A 26,834-nucleotide genomic window follows, 5' to 3' on the forward strand; every position below is an offset into this window, starting at 1 on the left:
TTAAAAACCATCCTTTCGGGAGGACTGTTAGGGAGATTGTCATCATGGCATTCATTGGGATGGATGGGTAGATGCATAAATAGATAAAATAAATAAATAAATACATCCTCTAGCGACTGGTGCACACTTTTTACAGTGCACAAGTGTTGGTTTCATCTCTCACTTGAACAAGCCGAGTGCCTTCACCGCCACCAGCAGCAATAGCAGCATCCTCGTCCACCCTCCTCATCAATATTCGCTTCGGCTCCTGAATGTTCACGCACAGTCAGAGACGGCGAGCAAACAGATGCCCGTGTTTGGAGCAGGGAGCCAATGTCTCGTATCTAACTCCAACCACTGCAAGCCTCTGACTCTCACCCTCCTCCTTTGCAGCCGACTTTCTCCCCTTGGTCAGTCAATGGATTTACTCTGATTTGGAGAGCGTCCGTAACCACTGTTGATCCGACTGTTTTGGGGTAGTGGTGGTTGCTCTTCCTGCTTTTTTTTTGTTGCGATTGTAAACACGGAGGAGAAAAAAAAAGAAATCCAAGAAAGGGAAGAAAAGGGGGGATGTTGACTTTGCACAGGGTTCGCCAGTTTCGCGTCTTGTCCGCAGTGATTGTCGGTTCGATTGTGTGTTGCGCCAAAAGGTGAGCGCCTCCTGTCTCTCCTTCAGACAAGTCAAGGTTACTGGGTTTCATTGGGACGGCGGTCAAGGTGATGTTGTCCGTTTTTTGTGTTTCTTTGTCATTCCAGCGTCAATGAACCGGGCAATATGTCGTTTGTGAAGGAGACGGTAGATAAACTACTGAAGGGGTACGATATACGACTGAGGCCAGACTTTGGAGGTATGTTTTTATTCATCCCCATATTATAAATCCTATTTGTTTTTGGCGTCTTTCACTGCCATGCGATCAGTTGTGTATGTGTGCGTGTGTTTGTGTATGTGTGTGTGTGTGTGTGTGGTGTGTGTGTTGGAGGGCAGTGTAAATTTCCCACTGTTTAACCTCTTTCAGGGGCCCCTGTTGCAGTCGGGATGAGTATAGACGTAGCCAGCATAGACATGGTGTCAGAAGTCAACATGGTGAGTGAACTTGCATCAACACACAAACGCTGTTTCATGTGTTTTCCCCAGCGGCAGTGCTCCCTCTCTATCACATGCAATTGGCATTGCTGCCAATACACTTGGAGTAGGAAGTGCTGATGTAAATCCAGTGTTTTCCTTTCAGGCCATTTTGTGATGGTGAAATGGAAAGGGTTAGGTTTCCTGAAAGCAGCAAAACGTGTATTTCTTTTTTTAATCATGCAGACTGGCTTGTAAAGTGTTGCCATACGTGCACAGTATTTAATTTAAGTGTTAAAAACACCTGAGTGGAAATATATGGAATTGCTGCAGCCAGTGACTGAACGAATAGAGCAAAGCTACTTTTTACAAATCACAGTGCTTCATGCATTTACGAAAAGCATGTAAGCAATGCATGCACACAAGCCAAAAAAGCAGCTAAACAATAAGGAAAAGACATGCCGGTATACGCATTTTGCAACGTGTATGAGTTTTAGTCAGTGCATAAGAAAAACATATTGTCAGACATGAGATGCTCAGTGGAGTTTGTATCAGGGGACAGAGCTCATCCCAACCAAAAAAAGAATGAAATGACACGTATGCGACAGTGGCTGATACTGAAAGTTTGCTAGATCTGTCTAAAAGAACCTTGAAGACATGTACAGGGAGCGGCTTTTATAATAATACAATTGTACAGGAGAGCCTCGCATTAGATGAGATACAAGGATGGTCGCATTAAGGGGTGGGGACGGAAAGTTTAGGATACCTTGGCCTGAAGGTGAAAGAGACAGCAGGTGACCAAGATAGCATTATGGTGTATGGTGTAATTGTGTCACTACTGAAATGCAGTGATATTAACATTATTTTCCATACAATCTCACTGTGTTCTTGATCCAGAATGGATTTTAAGTCATATTTTGAAACACAACCCTCATGAAAAAAATAGAATAAAAGCTAGTTAATAAGCATGACCATTTATTATCAGGCTACGGATGAATTCTTAATTGTGGCTATTTGTTTTGGATTTTAAAATATGACGTCATATTTAGGCTAATTAGATGGTGTTGGTTTGGCAATCAGCCGCCGCAGGAGACCTCAGACCACGCTCCAGTCTGTTTGTTACCCTCTTGAGCCAGAGTTAACGGTTTTCAGATGTGTCCTCCCAGGAGGCGCGCTGAGCTGACAGCTATCAGAGAGCCGTGATTGGATTGGTTAATATCCAAGCGACTCGTCTGTGTTGACACATGTACCCACACACAGCGGAACAACTGAAAGTTTTCTTTTTATATCTGGCTGCTCTTAAAATATCCACAGACAGTGACCCAAATTGCACAGGAAATTGGTGACAACACATCCTGCATCATTTTTGGAAAGGAGAAATATTTTTAAGAGTTCTCAGAGCCAAAAAAAGAATTCTCGTGCTCAGGTGTTTCTTGTAGGCTCAGATCTCCCGGGCTTTCAAAGCCACCAGCTGACTCAACCTCAGCGCATTTCAAAGAGCCACTGAACATTTATTTTGAGCCATCATGGTGGATGTTTGAGACAACGGTTGGTGGGCCTGTTTTTCTTGGTGTTTTTTGTTTTTCAACTTTTTTTTTTTTTTTATTAAAGACTGTAAAGCCATGGTGTTCTGTGGAGTCAAAGTTAGGTTATGGTTGCAGCTGTTAACACGTCACCCCCACTCCTCTCTGTTTGTGTGTTTTTTGTGGGAGAGAGAGTACAATATATATCCGAGAAGATTATTGTTCAAAATGACTTTGTGCATGATGTAGCTGAGCTTTATTGACCAGAAAGGGTCAATTTAAGCATGGAATTAGAAAAACAATCTCTATATCTGTTCGTGTGTGTGTGGAGGGGGTTGGGGGATATTGATCGATACTAATGACCCAATGAATACTTCTCTAGGTGATTGTTGGCTTTGACTCTACACTCTCAAAGCAAACCCAGAAATTACATTAACTCAGGGTCTCCTGATGCTATGTGGGGATTTACAGAGCGAACCGAATGCAACCCTGGTCCAATTCTTATCTGAAAGTTTTGGTTTATTTTGCTTGATTTGTTTTCTGTGACAGTGACCCAATGATATTGACTTTGCAGGTATTTGAAAGAGAATATTTGACAATATCACATATACATTACCTCAACTATGGCAACATTACAACACAGCGTATGCATATATTTGTCGCACACATGCAATAGTTTAATTTGCATCCCCTTTTATGTGTGACCAAGGCAACAGCGAGTCTTCCTAGGATCCACAATAGCATACATGCACACATCAATTTTTCTTTATTCAGAATGATGATTCTCGCCTTTGCATGAATAATTGACCTCATTTTCACCACTATGATGAAATGCAGTTTTCCATTTCAGTTTCTTAGAAATGCAATAATAGATTAAAAAAAGGAATATGTTCCATTGTAGATTGGCATCAGTAAAGTTTCTCAATCACATTATTGACTTATATTTATGCATGTATGGGACACATGTAAAAACAATTTTAAATGCATTTAAATATCTGACCACTAGCACAGTGTTTGAGAATTTGAGAGAATGAAGGCAGATCAATTATAGACAGCTCTGCCAGCTTTTTAAGATGCATGGCCAACAAAGGTAAGTTGTTTAACTACTACACTTTTCATTCAGTGTGTTCATAATAATCCGTTGTGGGCCGGGGAATATGTCCCATGTCAACATGTCTATGCCTGTTGAACTGCTGGTTAGATTGTTTAGTCTTGTTGTGTTTTTATTCTGGAGGTTTGTACGGCACTCAGCGAGGAGTCTGATCCATTTGTTGGTTAAATGGGAAATATTCTCAACTTCCAGAACGCTTTCACGCTTTGCAATTTCAGAGCACTTCACACTAGATAACATTTACCCATTCACCCATTCACACACCGATGGCGGCAGAGCTGCTATGCAAGGTGCTAACCAGGCCATTTGGAGCAACTATGGGGGTTAGTATCTCACCAGAGAATTTTGCTTTGAGTGCCCCCTTCACTGTGGCTTATAGATTAAAAATAAATGTTTATTTCCATCTACTGCAAAGGGGAAATTAGAGGGATATTAATTATCTTGTTAACACTGTCAATAAGTCAAACGATGATTTATTGTCTTGACATTGATGTGAAATGCATGGCCATGTTGTTGACTTGGCTTTAATTATTACAAGAGCAAAGCTACTACAAATTGTTCAGACAGCTCTATAGAAAAATGCTGTAATGATGACATGGTTAATACTATGTAATTAGATTTGTCCAAAAAGGAATATATTGAATTTTATTCATTCTTTCAGCTACAAATTATGCATTCTGAGTTCAATATGTGACACCTATATACGATGGATTCTGCCAATCCAACACAAATACAGCAAATACTATCATTAAGCGCCTCATAAATGTGGCACCCTACAGTTACACGTACACACTACATGTAAGATGTGGCCATCCAAGTTGATACACATTGCATTCTATGGATTTATCCCCTTACTCATTTATTCATGGTTGCTTTAATATTGGGACATACTAAATTGTTTACCAAGAGAAAGATTACTAACATTAACTTGAAGGCTAACACAGCTTTTCTCACCAAAGCAAGGGAAGGCAGTCGATAGCACATTTTAAATATTACCAAATCACAGAGGGACCCCGCATGTGCATCTGTGCTTGCTACAGTACATGGACAAATGGCTGGCTCTTATCCAACCTTGATGCCAAAACAAGACTGATCAAGCTGTTTGCTATGTTTTTACCACCAGTGTTTAACATTGGGGGCGAAAGGGGGGGCGCTTTCATCAGCAGAAGCTAAAGCACTGGGACTGTATGCAAGTTTAGTGTGGAGGGTTTGCCAGGGGGAGATGGATAATGAATGTTTTCATACCGAAAGTGACAGTGCCATGCTTTATCCCACATGGTGCAGAGCTCTAACCATTGATTTGCTACAAAGAAAACTAATTCCAGGTCATTAGCGCTTCATCTCACATTCGTTTCAATAAATATCAAGTAGCTGCTGTCAGTTCATCAGCCACAGAGCGACCCAAGGCATAACCAGTTTTAATAGTTTAAGGTTTGTTTAAACAAGTAGTGCTCACTGTGCTAAAATGAAGCCTTTATCTTGCTCAGCATGTTTCACAAGGAACAGATATTTGGCAGATGAAGTAGGGAAAAAAAAAACTGCCAATTTTTTTCTCACCTTCTCTCAGAGAAAATATCCAACAACATGTCGCCTTAGAGTGGATTTTGTTTACAAAAAAGTTTTTTAGCACTTGTGTGAGAAATGACCAACGGCATGACAGATTGAAACACCTGAAAGGGCCATTAAAGAGAAGCATCTCTTGGTGGCTGCAGCGAGGTTTAAGTTGAAGTCAGAGAGTTTAAGGTTAACAATGTGGACGATTATTCAGTAGAAAGGATCCAGGTGAGGCCTTGACTGTGGGACTTATGTCAAGTGGATGGAGCAACCAATGAGTCAATATCATTCTCAAAGCTCTTATGCATATGTGCTTCGGTGGGGAAAGTGCAAATCTGTACTCCAGAGTGCAAAAAAGTCAGCGTAAAGCCCAAGTGTTAAGTTCTTAGGTGGAGAAGGGATTGTCTCACTTTATGCATGTTAAAAATAAAATGCTGTGTCAAAGTATCCTTGATTGTACGTCACATGATTTGATTTTTCCCACTTTACTCCCCCAGCTGACAGCACCAGTATTTCAGGTCTCTGTTCAGAAACGGGGGCAGGTGGGAATATTCATCATTTTGTCACATTTGACAACTTGTCAAAAGCATCTGCTGTGCAGGGCAGGGGGTATGATTCTATTAATATCTTAAGTTTCACTTCAGACGACGCAGTCTTAAAATCACAGCAGTTTGATCAGCTTCTTGAATATAAATAGGAATGGGATGAAATAGTAATTCCTGCGATGTGGTGAAATGGCCGAGCATCAATAGATAATATATCAATCGGTAAGCTATGCCAAGGTCCATGCTGAACATTTGTTTCGAAGCACAACGCTCTCTTGATTAACATATGTCTATTTGGAGATTTTAAGTAGAACAATTGTTTTAATTTAAGAGTGCAAACATAAAATGATGGAATGCACCCATTAGTTGCACTGTTTAAGTCCCTCTGATGGACTCCTTCCCAATCCTATGCATTTGCCTCACACACAAAGTGCGCGTTAAAGAGGCAGAAGCTGTGTCGAGTTATAGGAAAGCAACACTTCATTACAGTGAATAAATACAGTTAAAGGTATATTAGTGGGTTCATGAATTTTTATTTTAGCCTCATTAACTGAGGTATCATGGTGATTATATGGTGATTATATTAAATTATTGATAAGGTACTACTGTGTATACAGAAAAAGGAATTGCGCATTTTACACAATGGCTGTGTTTGACCTACCCCCAAGCTGACTGTTTTAACGTCCTCCAAATTGGTTTCACAATATACATTGAACATATTAACTATTAACACACATTTTGTCCTACAAGTTTTCAAAATGGTTATTCTTGTTTTTTTTATGTTTTTGATGCAAACAAGTGAAAAACAAGGGTCAAATACAAGCCACACTAGCACAGCTGAGAAACCAACAGCTCCCTCTTGTGTCCTGGGGATAATTCAGTTCGCTTGACTCAGTGAGCTCTTTCAGCATCAAAATGAATATTGTGTTTTGTTTGGTTTTTGTTTGTTTGTTTTGCTTTTTTTTTATTTAATTTTGATATTTGATAGTAAACTTCACTTATGTAAACCTACTCATGTCTTCCTTATGGGGCTAAAATATTGATCTGAGCATCCCGTGCATACACAGTCTGTCACACTTACAGTAGTGAGCAAACAACGGGGATCCTTCCTGGAATATTGCCTGTGTGAAATAGGAACAGTGACATCGTCCTGTAAACACAGGAACGATCACTGAGCCTGTGTCAACTCTCAATGCCCTCAGCAAATGATAGCATTGGAAATAAATGGAGAAAAAGTACACAGAAGCTGTTGAACAAAATCTTCGAAAGGAAAGTGAATGGGGCCTCTCCTCTGCATCGTCTCTGGTCCTCCTCTAGACCCTCTGCCTGGCAATTCAAAATCCAGCATCCTTCTACCCAGATCTTCACTGTCTCTCCTCTGTACATACCCAAACCATCTCAGTCTGACTTTATCTCCGGAACATCTAGCATCTAGCGTTGCCTCCCGTCTTCTACTCAGCGCCATTTTATCTCAATCAGCATTGCTGGTTTCACGACCGTCTCGTACACTTTTACCTTTCATTCTTGCTGAAAGACATAGCTAACCAAAATACCACACGAACTTCCTGTGTAGTGACTGAATAAATCATTTGATTTGTTCAAGAGTCCGCCTGTGAGTGTAGGTCAACCATGAGAACTTCTGTTACTCCCGATGCCGTGGGCTCCTGAGCAAGCAGATGCTTGAGCGTCGGAGAGAGGCGCACTAATTACCTCAGAGGTTTATTTGCGGTGTGCCTCTGGCATCTGCTGATGAGGAAGACCTGCTAGGACAAGATCAGAGCAAGGCGAAACGGATTATGCGCGTGTGTATGTGCGCGGAGTTGTTGTTAATTTAGAAATGGTTTACCCTGCATTTGTCAACTTGTTAGTCCCTCACCCCCCTTTCCCTCCTCCCCCGTCGGGCAAGTTTTTTTTTTATAATACCGTAAGCTAAAACTCCAGCCATTACAGCGAGGTCATTTTAGTCATCATGTTGTAAACTTCTGTATTGGAGAAAATCTTTATGCATAAAAGCTCATTAGCCAAAATGGCCCTTTCTTTCTCTTGCAGAAGTGGGTTAAAAATTCTTAAAAGCTATGAATGCAATGCATTCCTTTCTGAAAGAAGGTCTTGCTAATTTGGAGAGAAATTGAATCACAGCATGATGAAGGTTTAGCTCCACACACAGGGATCTGGCCAGAAACTGCACTGAGGATGGAGTTGCAGTAACAGGCTGAACAAGCTAGTCATCGATACACCCACGGCTGTGTGTAAGTGTAGAAGAGAAAACAAAAATCTGTCATTAAAGAGAGGTGAAAAGATTTCTCTTTTTTTCCTCAATGTTCCTATTGCCATCATTGTTTTACTTTTTCGCTCTGAACCAGGAACACAACAAGCCCCCAAACTAGCTGCTCTTATCTACTGTCTCTTATTGCCCTTGTTATCTCTGCGGAAGGTCACGAGTCGATGTCAAACCTAAAACCTGTCTCCATTGCAACTCTGGTCACCTGAAGGAATCTGGATATGGTGCTCGAGAATATGATTTGTCAAAACCGGTTTGAATTCAGAAAATAAACATTGTACTAATTGTACAAGTGCATATTGTATAAACATTGGGATACATAAAAAAATATCACAATTAGACAATTGCATCAACTTAAATATATATCTAAGAAGAACCAAGAATAAGAGAAATTAACAACATTGTTATAAATGTAAATTAAACCTTGATCACAGTACAATACCCGACATTCAATTTTTGCATCAAAATATTCTTTTCATTTTTATTATCTATGCTGCTAATCCTGAGGTGGCGGGGTCAAAATATGTCTATTTTCAGAATAAATAAAGTTATGCTGTTTGAGATAAGTTGGTTTGTGATGCTCAAAAATCCAAGAAAACATATCCAAAATGCCAATTACATGATTAAAAGTTGAAAGGATGTATATTCTGTGAATGTAACGGGGTTGACATATTATAAGTACAAGTCCGTTAGGTGTGCAGGGGAGTCGGGACAGACCAAGACAGAAAGGTGCACCTGTACACGTCCTGCACAGAATGCAGTCAGGGAAGAAAATCATTTAGAAACCTGTTGAAACCTGTGGTGATACCACACCAAAAGAAAATGATACAGCTATGTTTAAAAATAAATAATTTAAGTTTCAGGCTCCAGCATCCCTTGCAACACGGAGTGCAGGATAAGCGGCAAAAGATAGATGGATGGATGGATAATAATTTTCAATCATCTGTGTCCAATCACCATCTTACTCATGTGATGCAATTTGATGCCTTTGCAGAAAACATTATACAAAACTCATTAATAAGCGGTTTTAATTTGCGGCCTGGGAAAATACGCGTTCATGTTTTTTTGTAGGGAAATATTCAGAAATTGTTTTGTATTTAAAAAAAAAAAAAAAAGAAAACATGAGAATTACAAGTCTGGTGAACCTAATTAATGTTCAGAAAATTCTGCAGCTCTAATAGACAGTATGCCCTCCTGCATAAAACCATCTTTGAATCAGATGTTGCCAATGCACCCTAATTATCTGTATATAGGTCTTCCAGCAGTGTAAAAAGAGTGCCTCTTTTCTCTGTGCTTGGAGTGTGGCTTAATATACCCACATTTCTTTTATCCAGTATCCGGCTTCCTGACTGATGGAATGTAATTGGCCTCAGGAGAGAGCACACTGTAGGATGAAGTGATAATTTAGAATAAGCTGAGTGGGAACCTCCTGTTTGCAGTGTCAACCTTGCTGAAAGGACTCATGATTTAAGAGGGAAAATGCCTTTTCTGCTGATTGTACTTTGCACTCACCCTCTTATTGTGCCTTGTTCCCGAGAAAGAAATGCAACCATCTCAAAGACACTGTGGGCGTTGGCCAGGGAAATCCAAAATTGACAGGCACCGAACTCATTCTAACCTCTTGTCACTCAAACGACTGATTTTAATAATTAGGGGCAGGTTAAGTTTGAATGGATTTATGATGAGTGTTACTGCGAGGGTCATCAGTCGACTTACTTAATTTAACGGACACAAGCAGATATATGAGGTTTAAAGAGCAGGCTTTTAGTCTAAATTACTTACAGAATTTACTTTGTCGAAGTTTGAAAATGTGCATTTGAAGGTAAGATTTTCAAAAATGTTGAAAGGTTCTGATTGGAGGGTCAACAGTTCGACCAACTCCTCCCGCCTGCATGCCAAAGTGTCCTTGGGCAGGACTAAATGTGCACCTGTGTGTTCCCTTATATCCAAGCACCAACCCATTGGGTTTTTACCTTTGAGGTTATGTATTCCAAAAATAAAAAAATACATCTATTGAAAATACATATCTCTTTTTGGTGCTCAATTCTCAATTATGCTCATTAAAATTAACAAGCAAATTATAGCAATTAAATGAACCACTGCATTTATTATAAAGAGTGTGTGTGTGTGTGTGTGTGTGTGTGTGTGTGTACGCGTGTATGCGATTACAGTATTAAAAAAAATGTTATTCTATCCATAAAATATGGTGTTGTAACAAACCACATAATCCAGGGGTAATAATACTGGTGATATGACATTGTCAGGTGCTATAAAAGAGGATCCTTTCCCTAACAGCAGTTTCTAGAAGGATCCTGGGGCTAATGAAAAAATGGTCTAAAAAACACCCAAACATGCCTTTTCACAACAAACATCTAAACAGTTTATCACAGCTCACTTTCATGACCTTCTATTTCAACATTTTATTTAATGCAAATGTAATCGATATTTACCCTTCTGCTGGTTACACCGTTGGTCACCCCGCCTTGACTTGCCTCAAAATGGCTGCCACGCTAGCCATCAGGAAATAATCATATTCAAACTGTCATACAAACCAGTCAGCTTTTTGCCAGTAGTTATTATTGTAAGCACTGGTCAAATATTCCAAATAAATCCAGCCATCGTCTACAGCTTATTCTACTCAGAGTCCCAGGGGGTTCTGGAGCCTGTCTTAGCTGCCGTGTGTTAAACTGGACTGGTCAATCCCATTTACAGACAGACAATTATTCACATCTGGGCAATTTTCCAAATCTTTCCAATTAAGCTGCTGCATGTTTTTGGACTGTGGGAGGAAACTGTAGAACCCGGAGGAAACCCATGCAGGAAAAGGGAAAACATGCAAACTCCACACAATAAAGGTCCCCCTGTCGAAATAGAACCAGGGTCTTTCGTGCAGGGAATTACTCATGGGCCACTGTGTCACCCCCAAAAAACAATTCACAAAGTAATTACATTTAAATTAAGTAAATTGGATAAGCAAAGAGGAGGGTGTATAATTGGATCATTAACATTCTAATATTTTATATAATAAAACAGCCAATATAATTGACATCAAATCCTATATTCAGTGAATCCAGGATGTTACTAAACAGGAGCAAACACTTGTATTACATTAGAAGGGGTGGCCCCAGACAATGTAGATATTAACAGAAATGACAGGAACAACTCTATTCCCGCTGGAAAGATGTGATGTACAACTAAAAATCGCTGTGATGATAATAAAAATTACCTGATCAATAACAAGACAGGTTGATGATCGGATAATTAAAATGTCTGTAGTTGCTGCAACGTGTGTCAAATAGATAAAATGCACTCATGTTTGTGCCTGTATTAAAACCATAATTAGCACACAGATGGTAGCAGTGGTGCTAGCGTCAATGCACTCATCAGAAGCATTTTGGCAGCATTGCTGTTATAATTAATTAAACATTACTGAAGCTCAATTGCAGTGGATCCTCCAGAAATAAAATCTCAATTGGGATCACAGATTCCCATTGAGATCCTCGCAAAGAAAACATCTGTAAACATGATTTGCCCCCAAGTAACATAATGGCCAAACCAGAAACCCTGCATACTGTTGATCGGGTGAAACTATTAAAAAAAATCTATCACACCTTCAGGGAGAAAAAGTGATAAGCCAGTAATTTAAAGAACATTGGTCTCGTGAATTCCAGTACTTTGCGCATAAGATAGAAATTATGTGTCTAAATTCCATATGGTCACCCCTATTTCCATTTCATGAGGAGATACATCACAAGATATTAAACACCGAGCAAACTATCCAACATACCGAAGGCCAGTACTGTCATTTCGAGAAAAAGGACAGTTCAATCACCTTACTGCTGTTTACTCTCAATAAACAACATTGCTATTTTTACCATTCTATAGCGGATGGAGAGATGGGGGGGTTTAAGGAGATCACAGAGGGATTCCCCTGCACTGCGGTGATATACAGCCTCAGGGACATCCTGGGAGAATGCTCCAAAATTACACTGAAGTGATTCAAACTGCTTTGCAGCACAGAGGTTCACATAGAGTATGTGGTGACTACATATCATATAATTGTTTTTTCTTTGGCTGGGGAAAAAAACAGGGGAGTCAAACCAGGAAAATATATATATTAGAGCTGTGCTCGTTTATTTTTCATGTTTCTGTTGAGCGAAGCAGCTTTGATGCATGTCAGATGTAATGGCGCCATGTATGACACCTCCATCCCCCCCTTTACTATTGCACTGCAGTCTGATGAAGATGAGGCGCCGCTGATATTTTATAAACAACCAGCATATGCCATACAGCACACAATGCTAGTAGGGTATTTCCTAGATTTTAGTGGTATCACAACATAGCAGTCAGGATGGTGGCACTGCAGAGGGGGAGATTAAATTGAATATGGGTCAGTTCACAGCCAAAACTCCACTTATCTGAATTCTCAAATGGCCCGAATGAAAGTGATTATCCAGTTGAGTTAATTAAATAATTGAGGCTTTCTGGCAATCATCTCCACTGGTCAGTGTCATTTTGTCCCTGCAGGAAAAGTTTTCAATAATTCATTATCTGCATAAGTCGTGGCAAATCAGATTAAAAATAAATTGTAGAAACATATTCTGTATAGCAGCGCTTGTCCTCATCTCCAATTTTTTTTTTTTTGCCTCTGTGTAAGTTTGGTCGGATTCTTTGCTCATCTGTTTTACAGGTTATAAGGTCAATTCAGAGTATATTCACGTCCCTGGCTGCCCACCTGCTGATGCTCTGACAGGAGATGGGATATCATACCAAAGAAGGAGGGGTGGGTGGCTCGATGTGAGGCTGCATTAAAAAACAGAACAGCCATTTGTCAGGAGTGACTGAGGATAAGGTTACATTGGTGTTGGTAGAAGAGAGTCTACAGTCCTACGGCAAATCTAATTTCCACCACATACTGCTATCAATTCACACTGACCCCTAATAGGAGTATGACTGATAACACATATTGCACTACATGCCAGAAAACCCTGGAATCTGAAAGAATTTATTTTTCTTTCACTTACAGGCCAACCTTGTGCAATCAATGGCAGATGATCTGTTATCTTGTGGAATCATTAGTCTTGATGGTTCAACCCCCGAATGCTGGGCTTTCAAATTCCATTTCTCTTTCCTTATGGGACTGATTGCGCGCTCGCTGCATAGTGAAGCCTAATAGGAAAAGAAACAAAAGGTCATCCTTAGATTTGTGATGCCTTGTGAAAAGTGTATCTGCCAATGTGAAATCCCAAGCCGACTGCATTGTTCATTTTCATTTCTTTTATTATTTCTGGCAATGTCCAGAATTTCTTTGGATATTTTTAAGAAATTATCCCATGAACCATGCGAATATAACTACTCAATTAACTTCCTTCTCACATAGTAATACTACCTCGCCCTAGAACCAGATCAGCTCCAACCTTTTGGGGCGTGCAGGCAACCTAAAATGTGGTTCCACCATCACTGTATTTTCATGGCGCACTGCCAATGTGATTTCCTTTTCATGCTGTGGGACCAATCTGTATCCTGTGCTGACTAAGATCCCTGTTCATATACCATGCCTATGACCTGGTTCACCAAGCTGGCTGTATTAGTAGCAGTAAAGGAGTGACTAATTACCTAGATCAGACCTGCGATGAAGAACATGTTACGAGCCCTGCGTGATTTTGTTCCATTCTATTTTTAAGTTTTCTCATGAAAATGCAAGTGTTTTGTAGGCATTTAAGGGGGGAAAAGAGTTATGTGCATGAGGGATGTGCCAAAAGAAACAACTACGGTTATGTAACAGCTACAGCACGCTTGAGTATTTTGGGGGAAGTCATGCTTTTTTTTTCCCCCTTTTTTATTATTTGTCTTTGTTTTGTGTGAAAAGCAAAAACTGCAGTGCAGACAGATCCATGCGCTTTATCATCGCCAGCTTGGTGCGGTTGTGTTCCATTTTAGTGCCACAGCGGGCAGAGGGTCACTCGTGGAATTGCCCGCAGTGTAAAAGGGAAAGCAAAAGAAAGATGGGGTGCAGGCAGACAGAAACTTGGAAGGAGGTCAAGTGGGGTTTGCTTGCTGTGAAAGGCAGAAAAGACGGAGCTTCGTCCTTCCTACCCACTGCTGCTGTTGTCCCGTCCAACATTCCGGTACCGGCAAACACTCATCTTCTTATGGGCTTTCTCACAAAACCAAATCATACATCTTAAGTCCTTACCAGCCAGTGTGCACTCATGGGGTTTTAGCCAATACAAAGCACTTAGTAGTAGTGGTAGTAGTAGCAGTGTGCTTTCCTCCATTGATATTCCCGTTTGAATTCCAATGGGTTTGTGGGTGGAAATCATTCTTTGTCAGTAACGCACTACATTACATGTTTGTATCTCACTTTAACAGACCCCATGCCATCAAGAATGCTGTGATGCAAATATCACACACATTTAAATCAGTTAATGCAAAATACTGATGTGATTTGTTTAATTAATGCAAAATGATTAGAGATGAATGAGGTCACGGACAAGGATCATGCCAGTTTCTGCTGTCTAAGACTATGTGCCTCTCCGATAGCCATAGGGGAACTAGTCTCAGAGTTGGAACACCCTCCTTTTTAAAGAAGTATAAATCATTTCTGCTCAGTGGCTCATATTAAAAAGAAAAAAAAAACAACTACTAATCATGCAGTAAATAATCCAAAACACAGGATTGAAGCTAATTGCTCCAACTTCATCTCTTATGGCAGGCATCATGTTAAAGGGCAATTGACAAACATGCCATTTTTGTTTAGGCTGTTAACATACTCACATTATACAAATTAGCACCAAATATGGAAAAAAAAGGAAATCAACTCAGGTTGAAAATAATTCGTTATCCAGAATCAACCAGTAGACACTGCAATCCCTCGAGCCACACTTGATGAGAGGCTGTATTGTTGTCGGATTAATCAATAATAAAATAATCGTTACTCAACCCCCAGAAAATTGATACAGTAAATAAACATGAAGGTTGAACAGCTATAACATATATAGCACTTAGCAGATCACCTTAATGTGTGCTGCCATGTATCATTTAAAGAAGTCATTGGATTCTCAAGTTGCTTGATTGAGATGTTTGCGCAATTCAAAATGGCCATGTATTTAAAAAAGAAGAGTATGACCCCCGGGGATCGCACAGTTATCACTGCAGGCACATATTTCTCTTTCAGTTGTCTACAGAGACAAAGTAAATGCTGTTGAAAAGCTAACGTATGTCCCAGAATTCTTTTTAGACCCATTAAGCCTAAACTTCGAGCCTTTGTGAGTCACTGTGCCACTGTAGTGGCAGAGTGAGAGCAAACCGTTGGTATATTAAATGAAGTTGTCAAATGACATGCTTTGCTGAAGCTGCGGCTCATGAGTCAGTCTGCCCACACACTGTTGTATGATGAAACATACCTGCTATGGTTACTAGATATCAGAGGGGAGGTGTGACAGATTGCTGTAGGATAGATTGCTGTGTCATGTCTCCAAATTTCCACTACCAACTGTAGCTCCAGCTCTAACATCTGAGCCTATAGTCCCATGCCATTATTTTTGAATTAAGATGGTTCCAAGTCCCGGTCAAATACACAAACACACACGCGAACAGAGCTTTTAATATGTGTACTGCCAACCCTGCTTGCATGTGACAGTATTGCATGATTCTGTTCTGGTTTACCGATAGTATGTAAACAACCCTATTTCAGCTCTGGAATTTTCCTGTTTAAAGCACTCATTCATTATCTCTAACACTTGTAACCCAGTCAAGGTCCCGGGGTTCTGGAGCCTATTCCATCTATCAGGCGACAAGAGGCAGGGTTCACCCTGGGCCAGTTGCAAGTTGATCACGGGGCCACATAGAGACTTAGAAACATTCACACACTCACTTATATGGTCTTTTAGTTTTTAGGGTCTCCTACTACCCTCTTCTTGCATGCTTTTAGGCTGTGACAGGAAAATGAGGAACCTGGTGGAAACTCTGGAGGCAGAGGCCCTAAACACTTTGCCATCCTGTGTAAATTACTGCCACATTAAAATTTAGAGAGAATGTCCCAGCTAATTTTGCATTCCTTAAATCTCTCATTTTGTTGCTGTTCTTAATTCCCTGTCAGAACTGGTTGTCAGTGGGGAGGCAGGGGGTGGGGGGTCAACTGAGGGATAGAAGGTCATGGATGTTGATTTAGTGGGTGTCTAATCAATGTTTTGACATTCCATCTGCACATTTTGAATATTATGGCAGTAACCATGGCAGTTCTGATACTGGTATCTGATTATCTGTTTGTTGAAATGTTACGGCTCTGAAGACAAGTATCTCGTGGTCTTCTCTAATTTGGTCTATCTTATTCTCTCCGCAGGACTACACCTTGACCATGTATTTTCAGCAGTATTGGAGAGACAAGCGACTAGCCTACTTAGGAATCCCCCTTAACCTGACCCTGGATAACAGGGTGGCTGACCAGCTCTGGGTGCCAGATACCTATTTCCTTAATGATAAGAAGTCTTTTGTCCACGGCGTCACTGTCAAAAACCGCATGATCCGACTACATCCGGATGGAACCGTTCTCTATGGTCTCAGGTAAGTTCCGTGTTCCACCGAATCATACGGCATCATATATAGAGATGTTTTTTGAATTATGTTTTTATTCTCATGTTAAAAAAATACTAATACTTCTACCAGCAGGCAACAAATTGATCAAAAGAGTGAAAAACATTTTCAAACTATTCCAACTGTCTGAAACTGTACCGCAGCAACACCCTTTTCCCCAATGTGTGAATTTGGCAGTTCATCCGTTGCTGGCCGCCAAGCAACAAAGGATTATGAGTGATTTGATTTTTTTTGTAAGGAAAAAGGACGCTCAGTGAGATAATCCATGAAACAGAACTATGAAAAAAAAAGGTGAGAAGGTGCATTAATGCAATGTTATGTTGGCGGCTGTTTGATATTTGTTTCATAAAGCCCTTGTTTTGAATTTCCATTGATCTTCTCGAACGGGCAGGTTCACAAGAGTTTGCGTGACCTATGAATATGGATGTGTGCTTTGAATTATTAGAGTACAAATGAAAAAATAAATTGTGTGTGTGTGTGTGCGTGCGTACGCATACTTGCATTCTTGTGTGTATGTTCGCATCTGTCAGTGTTTACGTTACAGTCATGCAGCAACGCTTGATTATGCAAGTACAGTTCATAGTACTTAGCCTCGTGGGCTACTTATAGACCTCTCAACGCTTTCAAGAGATGAAAGGGAGAATGGGTGAGGTGGAATTGGGAGCTGTTACATAAATGTGTCAGGTATGTTGGTGTTGAGTAACATTCTGAATATAGCGTCTTCTTATTGGGGCGTTAAAGAATACGCATACTATATTTGCTCAACATAGCCCCCAGTTCAAACTGTTACTGAGCCCCCCTTTCAACCCACAGAAACACAAACCCAGAGTTTACAGCAGCCCTGTCTTTCCGCCTCACTAAAGGTCCATGTACAATCTATATATCCTGCACTGAAAAAGCACAGCTATTTTAGCAAAGCCGAGAATACAATTTACCACTGACCTGCTCCATTTCATTTTGATGTTGTGTAGTTGCTGGACTTTGAACAGACTGCAGGATTTAGTTACAGTTCCTTTTCCCTGAGGTCATTTACTTTGGCAGCCTTTTGTGGATTCAAGTCATCGGGGATCACTTTTGGAGTAGTTGCGGACAGGGGCTGAAAGGGGTGCAAGCCTGCAGTTGTTAAACACAAGCGAAGGATGCTGATCACGTCACAGTGATATTTTGATCAAATATGTAAAATTGAAGAAGTATCAGGAAGTGAATGTGTCATCTGGGAAATGCCTTGTCATGTAATACATTGTTTACATAGTTGGTTTCTGTATATTATGAATGGTAGCAGTTGTTAGCGCGTCTGCGTCACAGCAAGAAGCTCCCTGGCTCAATTCGCACAGGGGGCCTTTCTGTGTGAAGTGTCTGTGGTTCCTCTGGGTTCTCCACTTTTGTCCCACAGTCCAAAATCATGCCGTAGTTTGATAGGGGAACCTTAATTGCCCAGTCGTGTGAATGATAGGTTGTATGATTGTATGTCTCGATAACTTGTGAATGATGGAATAAATGGTTGTGTGTCCAAATGAGGTGTGAATGAGGACTTCAATAGTTGTGCACCTCTGTATGCGGCCCTGCAATCTACGGTCGACCAGTCCCAGGTAACCCCGCCTCTCATTCAGTGACAGCTGGGATAGGCTCTAGCCTATGATAAGCAGTATAGCTAATGAACAAAAGAATAAATAAATATCAAATTGTTCATGCTTTTGGTTTGTATATATTTATGTAAAGGCCTATTTTTAGGGGCATTTCGATCAAAGTGGGGACAGACTTTCGAGTTTATAGATAACGATACTGACAAAGATCTTACGATAAGCTATCGATTAAAGATGAACAGTAAATGTCCCCATCTTGAGGAAGGAATGTTTTGTCATTTCTTGCCGTGTAATATCTTCGCACAATAGGTTTCCCGTAGCCTCATCTCAGCCTTAACTAAATAAAGATGCGCGGTGGCAAACTGCCAAGCGATGTGCTTTTAATCAGGGCAGACTTATCCCAAATCGTTCTGAATATGCATTTCACTCCGCTGCTTGTTTTGACTGTCTGATCGTCAGCTGAGCAAAATCTCACGTCGTAGAAGTGCAGACACGCCGTGTGTGACCCAATTGACACAGGCAGAGAACTCCACCAACCTGCGTTTCTCCTTTACCATTTGTCATAGAATTACCAGGCAAATGGTTGCAAGATTTGTTGAATTGAGATGGATGGGAACAGATGCATGAATGCTTCGCTGCTTACGCCATTATGTATTGTAATTTTAGCCCAGAGGAGGAGTCTTGACCTCATAATTAGAAGACAATGCCAATTATGAAACTTTCATTTTCATCTAAACATCACTCTGATAAAGCCCTTACCTTTGAAATTTTAATTTGTTTCCTTTATCTCCACCTCCCTCATTACATAAATACATTTTCACAAGATTTTTTTTTAACAATTCAAATAAGCCTGAAAAAAATCACCAAACTGTTTCTCATTTGTTCGCCCCCTATCCATCTTCCCGTGGCCACATCCCCCCACCGTCCCCATCTTCCTTTTGCAGGATAACTACAACTGCGGCATGCATGATGGATCTCAGGAGGTATCCCCTTGATGAGCAGAACTGCACTCTGGAGATAGAGAGCTGTGAGTAAAGAGACCTGATGGTATTCAGGACCAACTACGCTGCTTCTGAGAAAGAAAAAAAATAACTGACGCATTCTCACATGGAAAATATCAGTTGAAATGAAACAATATCAAAATGAGATTGTTTTTCTTCTTCTGAAGTTACAGATCTCACGTTTCGTATCAAATATATATATATATTGTTTGCCAAATGTTGACCATTAAAAATGGCTTGTAATTGAAAAAGAACTGGAAGGATTTATGTTGTCCAAAACACAGGACTTTGTTTTTTCCATTGTCTGATAAAAACTCTGCTTGAAATTCTTCCATTTGTCACTCATATTTCTTCATCTTATGTGTAAACTCAAAGCAAACAAATATATCAGGGCTGTAGTCTACGTGCATGTGCATAGCACCTTGGTCCGAGGCATCTACTGGAAAGAGCAACAAAATTCATTTACAAAGTAGGGCCTCATTGATGCGTCAGACTCGCATTGTACTTTTTTCCTATCCTAAAATGTACTCGTGTTATAAACATAATTAGGGGATACTTGACTTCATGGGATTTAGAGCAGCTTTAAGTTAATGGCATTTGGAGTTCCTTATTTATCAAGCAGCGTTTCGCTAATTAGAGCCGATATCCTCGGATCACTTTTGACATTTGAGTGAACTTATCTGAACCTATTAACTGACTCGCGTCTTTCAAAGCCACGTCTGGTTCTCAGAGACAACTTCAAACAGTTTTCTTTTTTTTCCACCCCAAATGACAGCCCGGTTGGTTAATAACACATGCTGGATATCTTGGTCTCCATCGATGGTTAGACAGATGGTTACACCTCGCTGTGTGTCTTCTCATGCAGATGGCTACACCACGGACGACATCGAGTTCTACTGGAAAGGAGGGGAGTCAGCTGTGACGGGGGTGACACGCATCGAGCTGCCTCAGTTCTCCATTGTTGATTACAAGTTGGTTTCCAGAAATGTAGTCTTTTCCACAGGTAAGTAGTTTGACCATTGGTCTCAACATGGCACTGAGATGTAAGAAAAACAAGATTTCTCAAGTACCTACTAGTATGTAATGTAGATGTACAGAAATTTTTTTTTCTGATTTTTATATCCTGCACTTTTCTTTCTTCAAAACTTTTAAGTCTTTCTTTTCAAGTGATTTCTTTCTGATTTTATTTCCATATTTCTGTTAATTTTTTGAACATTCTTGTTTATATTTATGTGATTTCCTGTGGGGGGGCGTGTCTACGTGATTTCTTGGAAAACTGGGAGGGGATTGCAAAGTTTCTGGTGGAACGTACAATGATTTTTACATATACCAAGGGAGCTGGTATTTTCAAGATGGTTGCAGCTCTTAGTTCATGTTTGTGTGGTTTCTGCATATTTTTTAAAGTGCTCGGTGCTTACAGTGGTGTCTTCACTAGTGTTGGATGCTTAGCTATTATGGCCGCCATAGTACCACCACTTGTGCCTCACAGCAAGAAGGTCCCTGGTTCAATTTGGAATTTGCGTGTTCTCTCTGTGACTGCGCAGGTTTCCTCCGGATTCCTCCCACAGTCTAATAAATTTGGAAATCCCCATCCCCACTGCGTCCCTGCTTACATGCTTGGCAGAATTGACCAGAAATGAACGAACTAATCGATTTTCTTTTTCGTTGTCGTCAGAATCAGAATAGCCTATGTCATCGCAGCGCACAATGAGATTGGAAAATACCTCTACTTCTACTCGTTCATACAGCTCATGAAAAGCACTTTATGGATGTAATATTGAGATTTTATTGAAAAATATTTTCAACCTGGATGCAGGCAAATTATGCCTCGGCATGTTGGAAACCAAAGGTTAGAAGGTGTCCAATTAAAAATATACATTGTTCTAAAATGCAGGCTCTTCAGATTCAATTGGGAATCATGCACGTCATGTATAAGACAATGTCGTTGACATCAAGCATTGGCCTGGCTTAAAGCTAACTAATCAATTCGTAATCACAAACAAATCAGTGCCAAAGCTTGGACTGTTTATCTTAAATCCACAGAGTCAAGGTTGTGTTAGTCAGTACTTCTAATTGGGTTGGAGTGGGAAACTGTGAAGCCTTTTGAAGTATCCCTCAAGCAACAGCGGCGGTGGCGTCCACAGTGATGGCAGAGAAGTGCTGAACCAAAACACACCGTAAATGCTCGGATCCCAGAGCAAACACGAGTTCACACCAGGTTGTCTTTGACCCGAAAAATGTCGGTGACAATAATGATGAAAAGTGGTCAAATACATGGCAGAGGTCATTTCTCTCTCAATGAAATCTGACTGCAATTATTTGATTGGGGTTTGCTAAAATATTTTTTGTTACTATCATTTGACAGCAGGGCATCTCTTACAGAACAAAGTTGTAGCTAATCACTAGCAAGTGTGTTTAAATCATGTTTCTAAGAAAAAAAAAATACAGCACCATAAATCACTTTCACATACTAATACGTCATTGTTCAGAGTTTCACTGGCATTGGCTGAATTTCCCCCCCAAACCACTAATGAATATTTATTGATTAAGCATGAAGCATGGAAAAAATATGGATGGAAATGGAAAAGAGTGGTGTGTGTGTGTGTGTGTGTGTGTGTGTGTGTGTGTGTGTGTGTGTGTGTGTGTGTGTGTGTGTGTGTGTCTTGTAAATCAAGATGGTGGGTTCTGTCATTAGCTGCTGTTGTGAAACACATCAATCAAGTGTTATTTATAGGTCCGTGATTGCCATTCTCTCTTCACCATTTCATTTTGAGGGTTGGTTAATTAAGAGGCAGGGTGACACTTCAAGGCAATTGGGAAATACTTGCAGTGTTGTATTTTGGATGGTATTATATGTGTTTTCTAACGTGTCAAGTATCATTATCAATTAAACCAAGATGCAGAGGCGCCGTCTAAGAGAATGCTATATAATCTGGTCAGCAGGCACATATTTGGCAGCTTCTCTCACAGTTATGGTTGGAAAATAAAAGCTCCATGATATTTAGTATGAACATTTGTCATGGATTTGTCCCCAGGGGTGCCCCACCCAAAGCAGAGGAGGCGCAGCAAATCACCCTTTTGTTTGGGTGTTTCTATGATTCCCGTTGCAGTATTTCCCACTGACTCTTCTCCATGCTGTGTTCTTTTCTTTTGCACTTGTTCTCGCCGTCTGCCTATGTCTTTATCTCTGCACTAACAATGTTGCACATGTGCTTCGCTGCACTAGCCATCGTTCCCGGAACAACATATCACCGCTCCTGTTTGATTGTTATATGTGAATGCACCGAAGCGAGCGCAGCACTTGAATGTGAGGAGCAGTGTGTCCCCTGTGGGTGGCAACTATTAAAGTTTAGTGTCCAGCAGTCTGCTCCTGTGCTCCTGGAAGGAAGTGTGAACAACAACAAACCCACCCCACTCGAAAGGGCTGGCTAATGGCCATGTTTCCTCCATTCCATGTTCCATCGACCAGCATTTAATTCTTCCCTGCACCGTCTTTCTACCTTGCCTTCTCCTTATTTCTTCAATGTGCCATCCTTGGATTTAAAACATGCTTCCCTCTATGTTGTCTCCCTTGCAAGAAGTATGGTCGGATTCCAATTACCTCTGACAGAAAAACAGCCCAGGATTCTTGTGGATCAAGATCAGTTATTCTCCATGCACACTGTCTATTCATCTGCATTTATTTTTTGATAGCCCTAAAATGTTGAGTTTTTAATTAGGTCCGATACATAGCCAAACTCGTCTCTTGAAAAATGCATCTCATTTTCAAATTTTAATGGATAAATGAGTGATGTGAGTGCTGCCATTACCATTGGTTTGCTGTAAGATTCAACAGGCGAAGCGGTTCGCACTCAACATATGTGCACGCATATCATCATGTGATGAATGAATTACCATTCAGACTCGAAAAGAGGCTCACGTGAAAATATCAAAGCAATATCTATAACAAGGATTGTAACATTCAAATATAGACTGAATAATGAAATCAATTCATTATCAATGATATATCCTGTTGACAGGATTATGGTTGGGGGTCACAGTTTGAGTTGGTGTTCACAGTTCTTTGGTGACGCTGGAAAAATGGGATGAGTGTTTATCCCAGTTAAGCCAGTATATGCTGGCTCAGTCTTTCAGACTTTCATAAAGTATGCTAAAATAAAAATCAAAAAAATCTTTGGCTAAGTTCCAAGGAAATTAGCAATATTAAGATAAAATGATTTAGAGGGACATCATTCTAATTGCACGTGTGGGATCCCTGAGATGGAGACTAAAAACTGCTGCACAACAAAATCAAATAGATTAATAACCGCCGAAGACCTGAAATTGCATTTTTGGGTGGACTTTTTGTTATATGGCAGTTCGGCCTAAAAGCCCCCGTATGTGAACATTTGTCTCCATAACAACATCCTGTTAAAAGATCTTGCTTATCAGGTCCCAATAAGCGCAAAGAGAAATTAAAAAGGTGAAAAGACAGCGTGGCACTGGTGGCAATAGCTGTCGTCATGCAACCGAAAGTTCCTAACTTGATTCCCAAGCTCTACCCTGCCTGCAGAGGAGGTGCTGAGCGAGACACCGAAATCTCCAGCTGTCCACTGCTCACGGTTTGGCGTGACACGTGCCACTCCTCCTACTAAGAGATGTTTGTTATAGCAGTTACAACCAGTACAGTTCTACACCCACATTCAACCACCGCAAGCTCGCTCACACACACCCACACACACACACAGCACCAAATGCCTTCAACCACCTCTGCATCCGTTACTGAAGAGACATGGTGTTCGAGCTGGAGGGGAGCTGACATTAAGGCTATGTTAAAAGGAATGAATGAGATATTTTAAGAGCGGTGGCAGTCGGTTTCCTTTTTTTTCTTTTTGTACATGATCAAGTGAGCGTACAGCGCTGAGTTCACTCACTGCTGTCACAGACTCCACCAGCCAAATATAGGGAGATCGTCTTATGTGCCTCGCTGCCACCCAACATGCTGATACGTCTGACTTTTATTTAATCAGTGAGAAGAAAAAAAAAAAAATGCAACGTTTCACCGTTTCTGCCTTCTTTTGTCAGGAGTTGTTGAATTTCAAATCAACTTTAAACCTCTACATACTAGTGGAGCCACACATAATTTAGTGTAAAAAAACAAAAAACAAAACAACACAATAAAACAGCTTTGGATGTATTTTACTTATTTCCTTAGGTCAGTAATTGAGGTTTTTTTTTCAAATATAAAACCATGAACATTTTGTATTGTTATTTTTTTCTCCCTTCTGGTTATGTTTTGCTTCAGCAATGTGATTCTTTTCCACACCATGCAGTTGCTCTCCCAGCTGCTCTTACATCATGCTTGCTCCATATTGTACATCTATGACTATGTGTGTGAACTAGATTGATGAGATTGATGTGTTCCAGTGAAGAAACTTCAACAGGTCAAACATATATATAAACAATTTTGTAATCAGGGACAGATGACACCATACCTAATACTTCTACTTGCTTGTAATAATAACAAAATCGAAGCCATGAAAGGAGACATAAAACAAAGAGAAGTCTGTGGTTTTGGAAAATGGAAGGAAAGAGACTGAATAGAAAAAGACATACAGTGGTGATAATCCTTAAAGAGACGCATATGAAAGGCTACAAAAAACCTGAGATATTGATAATGGTAACAACCTTTTATGTAATGTAAATGTCACTGCCATACCTTTTCTCTTTTCCTCTCTGCATACTTTGGAGGATAAATAGCATCAAGTGAGCGTCTGAAATGCCAAATATTACAATAATTGCAGAGCTTTAATTACCATTGAGGATTTGTTTTATTCCTGCACAAGGCACGGTATCTTAATGACATGGTGGGATTGTCTTTCCGTCTCTACGTGCCATGAAAAAGTGTCTAGTTTGTTCAACGTATCCTTGCCACTAGTAAATTTAGCTGAAGCCCACGGATTGGAGATATCGGCGTAATGGCCCCAACTTCTCCCATGTGAAATGAAAAATTGAAGGCTAGCTAAGAATAGGGGAAGTAACGAGCCATAGAATCAATCTATAAAGAGACATATGCCGCGAGATTGATGAGAAATCATGCATCACCCTCGTACCACAGTGCAGGTTTCATGCACGTGTGCACGCACACACACTTTTTGATTTCAGCTAATGAAGAATAATGAAAGTGCTCGCTCATGGCAAACGTTGTTGGGAAATATTATTTCAGGTCAAACTAATACAGAATCAGACATGTAGCATGGAAAAACCCTTCATTCTCACAGCTACACTAAGTCGCACAGAATCATGAATAATGTAAGGGGATGAATCGCTGAGTACTGACGAATTAAAATGTGCCTGAAATGTTGTCGCTGTCCTTGAGACTGGGCCACATCTCATAGAGTCATAGCAGTGTGTTTTGGTGCGATACAGTTGCTTACACTAGTAATAGGGGATACTTGTTACCATGGCAATAAATCCAACCTTTGTCATGGAAACCGAAACAAAAAACAGAGCGTGCCCCTGGATTTTCAATAATGGCACATGGCTTCAAAGAGTAATGGCTTAATTATTTTTAAATAAATTCACTTCTGCACAACTTGCTACTTTGCATATATCTGAGATCAACCGATTTTAACTGCACTGCTTTTATGTCTGTCCGCTCTCCCCTCAGGTGCCTACCCTCGACTCTCTCTGAGCTTTAAGCTAAAAAGAAACATCGGCTACTTCATCCTGCAAACGTACATGCCATCGATCCTGATTACCATACTCTCCTGGGTCTCCTTCTGGATAAACTATGATGCGTCGGCAGCCAGAGTGGCTCTAGGTAAGGAGCACTTGATGTTAGGCAAATCTTAGCACCCTATCTGACAAGCTTGGGAACTATTTCTAACCACAATCTCACCTCCCTGCTGATGCATGTCTCAAAGTGATGTATTAAGCTTCTCTCGGAGTCATGTTATTCAAAATGCTTGAGGCATTGGTTTGGAAAATAATGGCCAACATGGAAACATATTTGGGAGGGGGGTCCAAATCTTAGCTCATAGCAACTAGGTCAAACCATTGCACTGCTGCTGATGAGGTCAGACGGGCCTCCGAGGCAATAAACACCTCATCTAAAATGAGCAAGATATCAGTTTTTATTAAGGAGAGCTTGTTTGGCTACAACGGCCCACCCACTGTGGGGCTTCTGAGAGATTGAAGTTGCAGGCTACTCACATGAAGTGGCAACATAATTCATGTTTGTACCAATGTGTGTGTGTATAAACACCACAAGCAAACTCAAAACTACTATCTACAGCAGTCACATGTGTAAATAGAGATTCAAAATGTATAAAGTAAATTTGTTCTAACACTTCCATAAGATTGCAATAGCAATCACTCAATAGCAGCTTAAAGGTATTTATTTATATTGCAGTTTGAAACGCATGTTGATGCAATAAGCTGCAATTATAATTGAATACGTGTTAAAATCTTTAAAACAAAGACTTTAATGAGGGAAGGATATCTTGTGCAGTGATTCTGACCATGAATCGATCAATGTTTTACTGAACAAGTAGCTTTAGTCATTGTGTGGCTGATGAGTAATGCTATTTAGAGGTTTAGGTAAAATGAGTTGCTGCA

General features: G+C 40.4%; 1 protein-coding gene across 3 annotated transcripts in view; it reads left to right on the forward strand.

Moving 5' to 3' along the window:
- The window catches only part of LOC147233347 (gamma-aminobutyric acid receptor subunit beta-3-like), a 65,451-nt gene that overhangs the window by 26,383 nt on the left and 12,234 nt on the right, over positions 1–26,834 (forward strand). For 2 of the 3 annotated variants that reach the window (XM_086148041.1, XM_086148042.1), the window contains exons 3-8: positions 736–827; positions 996–1,063; positions 16,401–16,621; positions 19,179–19,261; positions 20,101–20,238; positions 25,885–26,037. In XM_086148041.1, the coding sequence (XP_086004167.1) occupies positions 736–827; positions 996–1,063; positions 16,401–16,621; positions 19,179–19,261; positions 20,101–20,238; positions 25,885–26,037 (755 nt within the window). Of the gene's footprint in view, positions 1–174; positions 630–735; positions 828–995; positions 1,064–16,400; positions 16,622–19,178; positions 19,262–20,100; positions 20,239–25,884; positions 26,038–26,834 lie in introns of those variants that run through there. The other variant, XM_086148044.1, reaches the window with a different exon arrangement.

The sequence above is a fragment of the Fistularia commersonii genome, chromosome 6, assembly GCF_037954325.1.
Source record: "Fistularia commersonii isolate RoL2024-O1a breed Wild chromosome 6, RoL_Fcom_v1.0, whole genome shotgun sequence".
Lineage (NCBI taxonomy): Eukaryota > Metazoa > Chordata > Actinopteri > Syngnathiformes > Fistulariidae > Fistularia > Fistularia commersonii.